General features: G+C 36.5%; 2 protein-coding genes across 6 annotated transcripts in view; one reads left to right on the forward strand and one right to left on the reverse strand.

Moving 5' to 3' along the window:
• The window catches only part of RAD1 (RAD1 checkpoint DNA exonuclease), a 22,585-nt gene continuing 9,606 nt past the window's right edge, over window positions 1-12,979 (reverse strand). For 3 of the 5 annotated variants that reach the window (XM_081297931.1, XM_081297930.1, XM_081297932.1), the window contains 6 exons: window positions 8,190-8,319; window positions 7,484-7,754; window positions 6,457-6,565; window positions 5,449-5,707; window positions 3,593-3,691; window positions 13-2,788 (listed from right to left, as the gene is read on the reverse strand). In XM_081297931.1, coding sequence (XP_081154057.1) covers window positions 2,611-2,788; window positions 3,593-3,691; window positions 5,449-5,707; window positions 6,457-6,565; window positions 7,484-7,678 — 840 coding nt within the window. In that variant the 5' untranslated portion in view covers window positions 7,679-7,754; window positions 8,190-8,319 and the 3' untranslated portion in view covers window positions 13-2,610. Of the gene's footprint in view, window positions 2,789-3,592; window positions 3,692-5,448; window positions 5,708-6,456; window positions 6,566-7,229; window positions 7,328-7,483; window positions 7,755-8,189; window positions 8,320-12,979 lie in introns of those variants that run through there. The other 2 variants (XM_081297933.1, XM_081297934.1) reach the window with 2 other exon arrangements.
• The window catches only part of BRIX1 (biogenesis of ribosomes BRX1), a 9,483-nt gene continuing 4,836 nt past the window's right edge, over window positions 8,333-12,979 (forward strand). The window contains exons 1-3 of the mRNA XM_081297914.1: window positions 8,333-8,616; window positions 11,409-11,520; window positions 12,696-12,739. Of these exons, the coding sequence (XP_081154040.1) occupies window positions 8,458-8,616; window positions 11,409-11,520; window positions 12,696-12,739 (315 nt within the window). The 5' untranslated portion in view covers window positions 8,333-8,457. The remainder of the gene's footprint in view (window positions 8,617-11,408; window positions 11,521-12,695; window positions 12,740-12,979) is intronic.

Here is a 12,979-nt window from a genome sequence, read left to right on the forward strand (position 1 = left end):
AAGAAGGGAAGCTGTTGAAAATTCCACATGCTACGCTTTCAGCAACTGTAACTATTTTTTATTAGAACTTCTTTTAGCACCACAGAAATTCTATGGCTTACAATAAAAATGATTGCCGTCTGATTTTTATGAGAAAAATAAAATTTATCAGATTTTATTATTTTGAGGCATTTCATCAATTCTAGGTGGAAGCACATCAAATAATGAATAAAATTTTTAAAAGATTGCTTACCCATTCATGCTGAGTACAATTTTACTGAAAATGAGATAAGCTTCAAAAAAGCAAAACTAAAATTATTAAAAAAAATAAGATTATATTCTTCCATATGCTACACATAAATTTGTAGTCACCAGCGTCACTAGATCTGCCTGAGGAAACCCTCTCCCTAGAAGTCTTACACTAGAGCTAAAACAAAGTGAAAACTGTATTTCACCAAATAATTGTGGCAGATTTTTTTTTTTTTTTGCACAAAGGTGGGGTGTGACCATTATGTGAAGTTTTAAAAAATTGTGCCTGTACTACTTATTCATTTATTACTAAACTGTCTGGTACAAGTTTAGAATGCACAGAATACTCATGAATATGTGTTAATGCAGTGGCAACCATTATGGAGTGAAATACGGAAATCCCTAGGTCAAATAAAACACACATAGAAAGACAATTTTTTATTAAATTGGCACCTTGATGTTAAGATGATTTAATTCTAAATAACTGAAATGATTCTAAAATAGCTAAAAACACACAGATAAAAAATAATAGCTTTAAATGTATAAAAATTATCCATCCTTCCTTATTAAATCCATTTATACATATGGGCAGTGTTTTCATAAATGTTAGATTAGAATAAATTTAGAGTTAAGTAAGCAGAATTAAACAGTAATAGTAAAATGCTAACGATAATCTGAAAGTGGAGTTTCTTTCATCAAATATTTATTGAATGCTTTTTATTATCCTAGTCACTGTTTAAGTATAGAACAAATCAGTGAACAAACCCCCAAATAACTACCCTAATTTTAATTTGTTTTTAAGGGTGGGTCTAGTAAAAACTGAAAACCTCTTAGACAAATTCTTAAACTGCTATAATACAACCTTATTTTAAATATAAGGGAAAATTACAGATCCTGAAATGTTAACTAGTTATTTTCATAATTATGTTTTAGATTTTCTGTTCTTGGTGTTTAAACAAACAAAAAATATTCTAACATTTACTAGAGTCATTCATTTCCTTCTTGAACACATACTAACTACACTTTACAAAATTTTAACTTCTTGTGTAGCAGCAGAGCATTCCAAGATTGCCTGGGAGACTTGCCAGTTAGGTAAGTCAGGTACTGACCCTGGGTTACATCAAGAACTGTGTATGTGACTAGGAAGAGGTGTCTGCAAGCGGTTCTGAAGGAGCCACTCCCCAAGGCACCTGTTGCAATACTCTTGGACTTCTTCTAATACTCTGGGGTCTGTTTTAAGGTAGAGCATTCCACAGATGCCCTTATGGGGTACTATCATTCTCTGCTTTCAAAAGTTTGGAGCACTTTTACTTGAGGGAGGAGGTAGTCATGATGACTGGCATTAATGCGTAAATGCCAGGGAGGCAAAATGAATCCTGCAGTGGGAGGACAGTTTTTTTCCCCCATGAAGAACTCTTACATCCAAAGGGTCAGTGGTACTAGTCCATGACCGAGAGACATTAAAATGTTGTTACCTGGTTTATTAACAAAAACAGACACTTTATTTTAGTCATGTATTTTATCTCTTAAAGAACAGATAATTTTAGCATTATATTTTATTTTAAATACAAAATCACATAAAATATTTCAGTTAAAAACTACCCAGGAAAGTACAAAATAACTTAATAATTGGTTTTATATACTTTGGTTTGGTCAAGAAGCTATTATAGGCGAGTGGAAGGTTCCTATTAAACACTTATTGTAGTACTTCCTGCTCCAAACAGTTCTGAGAAGAAAATCTATAATTCTGAAGACTGTTTTATACCCTGCTCTTCAAGAGACATACTTGAAACCATTTGAAGAACTATTCATACTGGTTTGACGGTGCTTCAACCTCAGAACGTTGTGAAGAAATCACATGTAAAAGTATCACCTCTAGGGGGCTGGGGTTGTGGCTCAGTGGTAGAAGAGTGCTTGCCTAGCCCATGTGAGGCACATTAAAATAAAATAAAGCTACTGTGTCCACTTACAACTAAAAAATAAATACTTTTTAAGTATCACCTTTTTTTTTTTTTTAAAGTATCCTTCAAAACAGTGGTTTTCAAATTTTGGCACTCATCAGGATTTCCTGGGGGAACCTTGTTAATGTAACTTCATTAAAATAAACCTTAAGTCTATTAAACATTCTACTTAAACAGAACAGATCATAACTTATTCACCTTGACTCACAATTATTCCCATGAGTTCAAAAGATAGAACCACAGGATAGTCCAAAAAGCTGGATAGTCTATGCCTACATGAAAACATTTATTTATGAAATACATAGCAATTGTTAGTGTACAGGGACCTATAGAAAATCCAACAAGAAATCATGAGTATTGTACTCAAAATAAGAACATAATCTTTCTTAAATATACACATAAACCTACTGAATTTTTATATTCAAGATTCAGGAACTTCTTCATCAGGGCAACAGTAATATTCTACAAAACATATTTGTCCATCTTCATTTCTAATCATGTACTGTAATGAGAGGAATCCCCGGTTATCTGTCCGAATAGATACCTTACAAGATAAAACTAATGCCTTGGTAGAGGGTTTCAGTAAAGAAATCTTGTATCTGTAAAGAGTAAATAAAAAGTTATTATTTGGATACACTTAACATAGTGTTCATTAACTCTAAGTAATGAACAAATTTAAACAAGAACTACTACTAAGTAACAAATATAAAATAAAATTAAACATTAGTTAGGCATGATGGCACAGATATGTAATCCGAAAAGCTTAGGAGGCTGAGGCAGGAGGATGGTGAGTTCAAAGCCAGCCTCAGCAAAAACAAAAACAAAACAAAACGAGGCATTAAGCCACTCAGTGAGACCTTGTCTCTAAATAAAACATAAAATAGAGCTGGAGATGTGGCTTAGTGGTCAAGTGCCCCCGACTTCAATCCCTGGTACCCACCCCCTCAATCAAATACTTATCCAGTTTGCTAATATTTTGTTATTTTTATTCACCCATACTTATTCTTCCAAACCTCCAAGTAAATTCAGCCCCCTCTCACTCGTTTTTTAAAAATACTATGCAATTTTATTAACAGTTTCTAAGTCGGGTATTTTTTGTTCATAGAAATTTGGTATTTAAGCTGGGCACAGTGGCACAAGCTTATAAAACCAGCAATTTGAAAGGCTCAGGCAGGAGGATTGCAAGTTCAAGGTCAGCCTCAGTAACCAAATGAGCCCTTCAACAACTTAGCAAGACCCTATCTCAAACTAAAAAAATTAAAAGGGCTGGGAATATACCTCAGTGGTAAAGTGCCTCTGGTTCAATCCCCCCACACACACACACACATACAAATAAATAAACAAACAAACAAATAAGTATTTCATCTTTATCACTAATAACAACCTCTATATTAGGAACTGACCTGTTAACCTGGGTCTGATTACAATGAAATGCTTCCATCAAATCAGAATCTTTGGGATAATCAAGGTGGGAGCTTCCTGCATTTCCAAAAGTAGATAACCTATAGTAGAAAATGAGCATTTACTCACTGGTCCAACAATAAGCAACATTCAGATCCAAATAAAGAAATCATTTCCTCTAGCAGCTCATACTTATGATGAAAGAGACATATAAAACAAATATTTATATCATACTTTAAGAAGCATCATAATAAAGGTTCCCATAGGATGCTGTGGGAGTACAGGTAATTGCAACTAATAACTAATTTGAAGACAGTTACATCAGTCTATACATCCTACTCTGACACTGACTTTTCCTTATCCGTAAACCTAGAAATACATAACAGAAATGAGAAATGGAGTATGATGAAAGACCTTGATCTAAATCATGCAATGTTTGGGTACCATTTCCCAATCTTTATTGTCACAATGTTTTTCTGCATCTTGGACTGCTCTTGAGAGTTTTATGGCTTTCCTTCCTTGGTAACATTAGCAGCTATATTTAGGCAATTTAAAATGTTTATATGTTGATTTCATTTGTAAGAACTTGTTGAGCATTTCCCATGGGTCAGCACATTGATAAGTACAACATGAGCACAGTGATCAGACCTTGGTGTAAGTTTTCCCCAAGCTCCATCTCCACTCCACATCTTGTTGATATTGCTTTTCCCAGGATCCATCTTTTCTATCTTTTTCTAACAAAACCTTTCTCTGAATGTCTTGTGCTTAGGCGTCATTCCAGCAATGACGACGATTTTCAAATCTAAATTGCAGTGTAGACTGATTTCCTGAGTGCTGTACTGCTGGTACAGCAGTGTCACAGGCACCTCAAATTCTAACATATCCAGAAAAAAAATTTTAACTCCCACCTCCCCACTAACAACTGTTTCCCACGCTGGCAATGAAAGATGCCATGATTCATCTAGTTACCCATGCAGACAGAGGCTATTTAGAAGGGGAGCCTCTGTCATACTGGTTAATTGGCTTTCAATGATTAACATTTTGGTTACCATTTTAACACAGCTTAAGCCAAATTTTTATCTGCCTAATGCCACTAAAAGGACCTGTGATTCTTTGAAACTTGACACAAAAAGAGCGTATACCTTTTATTCCATATGCATTTAGTTCTTTTACTCTTCAATACTCTGAAATGTTTTAAAAGAGAATAAATATTTTGGAGCAGCTTTATCATTTTAACATTGTATTCCTGCTGGAAATTACCTTGGCCACTGCTCTCTGAGTGGTATATGCATGTGCTATTTACTCAAGCATTTTTGAATATTATTTTGGTACTCAGTGGTCTGCAGTTTTGTTCTTTCTCTGTTGTTTGACATATTTTCTCTTCACCTTAATTTTAAGCTGTTACTCCCATAATCTTAACAGAGATATGTATACGTTAAGTACTCAACAGATACTGAGTAAATAAACCATATATCAGAAATATCTATTTTCTTTTGTATCCTGCACTAAAAAGAGAAAAAATACCATATAATACAAATACATTTTCCAAATATTTAGACCCAGTTTCCCCTCATGTTGTGGTCTAATCTACAACAGTAAATAGTAACATAATGAAAAGACCACTAGATTATGGATTAAGAGAGTCAGCTTTTCATCTATAAACCAACACAACCAAATATGAAATCTTAACTTCTTAGGTCTTAAGTTTCTAAAGGTCTAAAATTATGAGGGAAGAACAATAGTTCCCTAAAGTTCTGGAAGTTCTAGGAACTTGGGTAATAAAAATTCTGCAACCTCAGCAATGTGTAAATGGAGAAAGGAAATACAGACCACATGAACCATAACTTCTCTCAAGTACCTGAAATATGGCTTATCAGGAGACATGGTGATCTGGAGGACCTCACTTGTCATATCCAATTCAGAAAATGCTTCACGGAGCCCTTCTGACTGCAGAATAATTTTATTAATAACATTGGTGCTACAGAAATCAAAATCAAGAGTCTCCTCGGGCTCCTGAGTATTGATTTTGCAGACCGTTACCACTCCTCCCTCTTCCAGAAATAACATCAAAGGGTGACCATAGCCTTGGTAACACATTCGAAGTGAAGTTAAAGTCCCTGCAACAGAAAGAAATCATACTTGGTTTGTCTTTATGGCTCTGTGTTCAGCTTTTCCTCCAAATGACAGACTAAATTCCTTAAGAATATTTTGTGATTTATTCTGCCAAATTTCTATCATATGCGTATCTCCTTAAAAGAAATTATAATCTTAAAAATTGCAAGACTGGGAACCAGAGCAAAATGTAAATTTCTTAAATCAATATTAGCTTGCCCAAAATACCTCAGAAATAGCTCACTGATCATATGCACAAACACATCCATTTCAGGACAGAGAATCTATCCATGGACTAACTTGACAAGTAACACAATTGTTGCAGTATAGGCTATGCTATTTCTTGAAGGTTCAATTTCAGCAACAGTGCATTACTTTAATGTCTACTTATAATGTCAGCGTATTCACCCTTAAGAATTCTTCCAACTACTACTGGGAGATAGTCTTTACATTTCTTCAAATTTTAAGATGAAATTGGGAGAAAAGAGCGTGACTAATGATGGTATGAATTTTGGTATTCAAAACCATTAAAGGAGGAGAAATATGATAAGACAGTTTAGCTTTTTCTCCTTACTGAATAAAAAGTCACTTAATATTGGAATAAGTCATAATGGATGATTGTGACCATTGAAAACTGTATTGCCAACTAATTTTCTAAAAAAACAATGATTATGTATATTCTAAAGAACTTATATTTTTCTGATCATTCTGTATAATACTTTATGTTTTTATAAGGACAAATGAAATGGTTCACCTGGCATAGGACTTGATCCAAAAATAGATAAGCAGTCCAAAAGGACTGTTAAATTAATTCGAAAAGTAACAGACTCTTCCTGAACCACAAACTCTTGAAATATTTCAGCCTACAAAGAATAAACATGAAAATGGAGTTATTTTAAGGAATGAAATATGAGGTAGATTCTAGTTTTCACTTTAAATGTTTTAAAAATAACAATATTGTGCTAATGTGGTGAGGATTTCTGATTACTAAGGAGAACATCTTAGTTTTCTCAATTATACCTATTAGACCACTACTCGATAGCTTAATATCAAAGGTGTAACAGTGATACAAATCCCATGGCAAAGCCTTGTGATGGGTCCTTCATTTCCATTCCTGGATCAAAACCTATCTCCTGTTCCTTTGTTTCCTTTTCCTGTTTATCAGCATGGGTAAGATCACTTAGAAAATAGATAATTTTATAACATAAGCATTAGTTTTCAGTATCTTTTGGGGAACCATATCTTATTTCTCTATCTCTGAGGCCATACTGTGCACTTAAGTGTTCAGAAACATGCTGAATTGAATCTGATCCATATAATTATTACTTTTTAAGGACAGATTGTGTTATCACCAATAAAAGTAAAAAACATCTTTTAATAATAGGGAGGTAATAATAATGTAATAGTAAAGAACAAAAAACATTTTCATCCCAAATCAGCTACTTACCAGCTATAAGACTCTGGTAAACTGCTTTTATTGTGCCTCAGTTTCCATGTATTTAAAATGGGAATAATAACAAAGCCTACCTTATATAGGTGTATTGTGAGGATTAAAGGAGTTAAATACTTAGAAGAGAGTGTCCTAGAGTTTAGATTAATAAACCAGTCACTATTAACCATTATCTCTGAAAGACAAGATAGGAGAAGAATTTGTTACCAGAATATTTTTAAAAAAAATGACATTTTGTTCTCTACTTAAATTTTGTCTAGTGAGACTTTCTGAATTCATTAAACTGGGTGAAGAGCATGTCACAGGCTTCACAGGTGCCTTTTTCCCATACCTGAATAAAAGCATTTGCTTGCACACACTTTGCATTTTCCACTGTAACCTTGATTCCATTTTTAGTAGCGAAACATGTGGCATAGTCTTTGAAATGAATAGCTTTCAAGATAATAGAGAGATTCCTGACGTTGTCAAGGCTAGCCACTAAGCTGTTCTCATTCTCATCTTGGATCTGTTGGGTTAGGAGGGGCATGGTCCACTGCTCATTCGGCCCCGAGGGTAAGCTCTTGATGCTGGGGCCAACACTGCGCCCGAGGATCAGGAAACGCCTGAAAGAGTCAACAGTAAGCCGCATCAGCGCAGGCAAGGCCCCGCGATCCCTAGCCAAGCTGGTGCGGGCTGGAAGGGCCCCCGGAGCTCGACTCGACGGATCAGGCTGAGCCCCGCCTCCGCCACTAAACCGTCCCTTACCTGGGTGGCGGGGCGGGGGGAATTACTAATCTCTCAGAACTACGGTTTCCTCGTCTTCGGTGTGGGGCCAGAGATATTTGAAAAGTTGCAAACCATGAAATAAACAACGGATACAGTAACTGCATTTGGGGTCGGTTCCACAGTCAAACCCGGATATACCCACAGAGCTTGTTTAGAGCCAGCCGCCGAGCGTCAGCCTCCGAAGACTCTCCAAAAACCCGTCACCCCATTCACCAACCCACAGAACAGCCGCCCCTCACTAGTGGAGAAAGCCCAAGGCACGGAAATCCTACCTTTGCGGTAGGTCAGGCGCCTGAGAGCTCTTCCCAGCCAGGAAACCACGAAGGAAGAAAAGGGAATCCCGCCACTCTTTTCAGATCCGCTTGACACCTCGGCCACCGTCACCACAGAGCTGAAGGAGGCCTAGAAAGCCGAGACCGGAAAGAGGCACCATAGAGTGGAATAGGACTGCAGAGCCCAGCGCATGGTAACGTAGAGACCGGAAAAAGGAGCAAGCTGCCGGCCCGGAAGTACATCAGAGAGCTACGGCGGTGAGGAAAGATGGTGGCCACCAAGAGGAAACGGCGTGGGGATTTGGCGGTTCAGGCGAAGAAGCCAAAAAGAAACGAAAAAGATGCCAAGTCTTTATCTAAGTCGCCCGTCAAGGCAGAAGAGGTGGAGGAAGAAGAGAGAGACCGTATCCCAGGTCCCGTTTGCAAGGTAGAAGAGCTGCTCTGGGGTTACACCTGCGAGGGCGGCTCCATGCGCCTTCTTTGGGGCTAACTACAGTTCTGCTGTTTCCGGAGTATCCCGAGTTTTACCCCGGAGCGGTCTCAACGGTCCGCTGGGCTGAACTGGGCATTGTTTACTTCTAATCCTGGCGCACGTGGCCGTCTTCCCGGAGGCGGCGGTCTGTAGATTTCTTACCCAACTCAACGGGGCGCTCAGTTTTAGCATTGTTTTCCAGTTACTCATGCTTTTTCTAGCAAAATGCTTTTCCTTATTTATTTCTTGCTATAGGGAATATATTTTCCTGTGGTTGGTACTTTCACATCTGCAATAGTCAGCCAGTGTTATTCAGGGATCCTGAAACGTGTTATCTAAACTGGGATGTTTTTCTGGGGGATTGACTCGGACTTATTTGAACAGGTGTTTAATTCAGGAATGAAAATTAGGATAGATAGCATGAGTTTTGTCTGTGTTCAACGAACTTTTTATTTTGGTACCAGGGATTGAACCCAGGGGTGCTGAACCATTGATCAGTACGCCCCCAGCCATCACCGCCCCTTTTTGGTCTGGCGGAGTTAACCTAGGCTGGGTTTCAACTCAGCCTCCGGAGCCGCTGAGATTACAGACAGGCTCCACCCGCTGGCCTTTCACAAACTTTTAATGTGCCTTGTAGTGTACGAAGTAGGCTTCCCCTGGCATTTGATATTGCAAAGATGACTAGAACGTGACCTTTTCCTGAAATTTTGGAATTTAAAAGGAAATTAAGAATTCATAGAAATGGATAGATTTTATTTAAAGGAAAATGAGCACAAGTTCTAGTTGGAGTTAACTGTCATTCAACTGAAAGCTCCTTGAGCCAGGTGGAATATTGTGGAGACAAGGATTGTCTTTATTAGTTTCAGTGTTTTCTGCACCTAGCAGAGTACTCAAGCCCTGACCCTGTGTGGTATGATGGCAAGCTCTGGGAAAAGAGTGACTGTAAGGAATGAAAGAGGAGTGTGAATTAATAGCCCTCCCTATTAGTAGACAGTGACATCCTGTGCTGTTATCTGCCCATTTCAGAGGATGAAAAGACTTTTTGGGAAAAACAAGCCAGAGAAAAATCTGGTAGATTTTCAGTAAATGTTAGTGCTCTCACTCTTCCTTTAAGGAGCTGGAAAGAAATATGACAAAATCTATGGCCTTGAGTTATGCATTGTGTGAAACACTGGAGCTAGAGCTTATTTTTATCCTAGGATAATAAGGTAGAAATTATGAGACTTAATGTTGAATTGGATCTTAAAGGGTAACGTTTTTTGTTTCTTTGTTTTGGGGGGGGGGGTACCAGGGATTGAACTCAGGGGCACTTGACCACTGAGCCACATCCCCAGCCCTAAGACAGGGTCTCACCATGAGTTGCTTAGCACCTTGCTTTTGCTGAGGCTGGCTTTGAACTCCTCCTGCCTCAGCCTCCCAAGCTGCTGAGATTACTGACTTGCACAACTGTGCCCATCTTAAAGTGTAGGATTTTGATGTTCAAAATGAAAGGAAACAGTCCAAGGGAAAGAAAAAAGAACTAGCCAAAGGTGTTGAAGTGGGAAATACTGAAAATCTAAAAGCAGAACCAGATTGAAGTGTAGGATTGATACTGGTTGTAAAAAGTGAAAGTTTATTTTAAAATACAACTTTAAAGCTATGTCATTTTCAACTTTGGAAAACTCTGGGAGATGAGATTGTGATTCCAACAGTGTTTTAAACTGGCTAGTCTGCCATATCTATTGGAGGAACTTGTTTCTGGGAAGGCTAGCCATTGAGGAGATTTGCCCTTCATACAAGGTTAAAAGGATCTAAGTAAGGACACTGTAAATGAGAAAAGAATTAAGATCTGTTGCAAAGAGAAATTAACAGCATTCAGCAATGCTGATAATATAAGAAAATAAGTGCAAATGGAAGGTTCAGAGTCTGGGGGACTGAAATGATGATAACATCAAAAAAAGAAATGGCAAGGAAGTTTACTAGATTTAAGGGATAAGATAATATTATAGTATTGCGAGTCGAGTTTCAGGCTTTAGTCAAATACTTGGGTTATTAGGGCAAAAGAGAGTTCCTTTCTGTAGAGAATGTAGGAATAAGTTCTCCAATGGATAGAAAAACAATTTTTAAAAAAAGGAGACTGAGAAAAACAAAAACTTTAGAATTTTGGGAGGAGGAATTGAAAAGAATGAAAATGAAGAACAGAAAAGGAAAGAAAGAAGGAGGGCATTTCTGGGTAGCAGATGTGCTCAGTAAATGTTATTAAGAGATTGAAAAAAAGTGTTGTGAATGTTTGGCTTACTATTTTTAATTTGTTTTTTGTTTTTGAAACAGGGTTTCACTTTGTTGCCCAGGCTGATCACTAACTGTTGGACTCAAGTTATCTTCTGCCCTGGCTTCCTCAGTAGCTGAAGCTACAGGCATGCACCATCATACCCAGCTCTGGAAGCTTTTAAAACTATCTTTAAAAAACAAGATGCTGGGGGCAATGGCTCTGTGCCTGTAATCCCGGCAAGACTACACAGGCTGAGGCAGGAAGATCACAGGTTAGAGATCAGCCTCAGAAACTTAGTGAGGTTCTAAGGATTTAGTGAGACCCTAACTCAAATTTAAACATAAAACAAACAAACAAAAATAAGTAAAACGGAAAAGAGCTGGAAATGAGGTTCAGTGATTAAGCAACCTTAGGCACAATCTCTGGTACCAAAAAAAAAAAAAAAAATAGGTTCAGTACAAGATTTAAGATCTTTTAACATTTTGTTTTTCTTTAGGGCAAATGGAAGAATAAGGAACGGATTCTCATTTTTTCTTCTAGAGGAATAAATTTCAGAACAAGACATTTAATGCAGGACTTGAGAATGTTGATGCCTCATTCTAAAGCAGGTGCCTTTATAGCAAGTATTTTAAGAAATTGTATTTATAAACTTGCATATTTATATATTTACAGTTATTTATGTGTTTTCTCTTCATTTGTTCATCTGGTTAAACAGAGAATGAGAGTACCTCAAAAGTGTATCCTCAAGTACCACAATTTACTAAATGAATATTTCATAAGAATCTTTATAGAAATCAATAGATGTTCACTTTCTTACATAGGTACCCTAACATTGAAACATTTTTCAAAACAGTCTAGGAATGTCTTCATTACAATGCTTTGTGTCTGTGTTGGGAGATGCTTTTGGTTTTAATTCTAGCTAATAGCTTGGTCCTTTATACCAGTGCTACTTGAACTGGGGTAGGCTTTTTTAATGTCTTCATATCTCTGAAACTAATAAGAGAAATTTTAATTTGTATAATTTTTCTGTGATAATCCAAAATCATTTTTTAAAAGTTTTCTTTGACAACTGTGACTTGATATTAAAAGATATTGTCATTGGTTAATATTTTTGCTCTCTTAAGTGAATGTTTTCTTGAATGGCTCCTTGGATATAATCTTCAGTTTGGGAATTTTCCCATTTTTGAAAAGGGTTCATCTGGACCCCTGGCTTCTCCATTTGTAGATTCAACTAACTGCAGAATGAAAATATTCGGGGAAAAAACTACTGAATATACTCAAGACTTTTTTTATGTCACTATTTCCTAAACAATATAGGATAACAAGTATTAATATAGCTTTTACATTGCATTAGGTATTATAGGTAATCTGGAGATGATTTCAGGTATACAAGAGGATGTGCCTAGGTTTTATGCAGTTGGCTACATGGTTTTATATAAGGAACTTGAGCATCTATAGATTTTGGTATGTGCACTGGGTCCTGTAATCAATCGTCCTTGGATATAGACCAGTCCTACTTGGATACTGTACCTAGAGCCTGAGAAACTGCTTAAAACACTGTTAATGATTCTTGAGGTCTAGTTTTTAATTACTTGTTTTCTTCATATTTAAAAGGAATCAATCAAAGGTTGTTTATTCTCGGGTCTGATTATTTTGAAAATTAATTGTAAAAATCTCTTTGCCAAACAGTACAAAAACACAAGAAATTGTTTCCTAGGTAATATGTGATTTTATTGAAATAGCTTTGAAATCTTTCATTTACTTCTTTTTTTTCTTTTTATAGATACTAAAATGGATCGTAAAGATAAGTTATTTGTGATTAATGAGGTAAGTTTAGAAACTATAACAAAATATTTTAGAAAGTTTAACAATGCCTTATTAAAATATAAGTCAATTATTTGATGACTTTAAACTTGTTTTATGAGAATATTCAAATTTTTACACTTCAATAACCTGTTTTGTTTTTATAGTACTTCCTATATCTCACATTTTAGTGCTTCAGTATATATTATTTCTAAATTCTGTGTTTATTGTGTCTCAAGAAGCATATTGAAATTTCCTGAAGAC

Source organism: Spermophilus citellus (genome assembly GCF_964194105.1).
Source record: "Spermophilus citellus genome assembly, chromosome: 1".
In the NCBI taxonomy this organism is placed as follows: domain Eukaryota; kingdom Metazoa; phylum Chordata; class Mammalia; order Rodentia; family Sciuridae; genus Spermophilus; species Spermophilus citellus.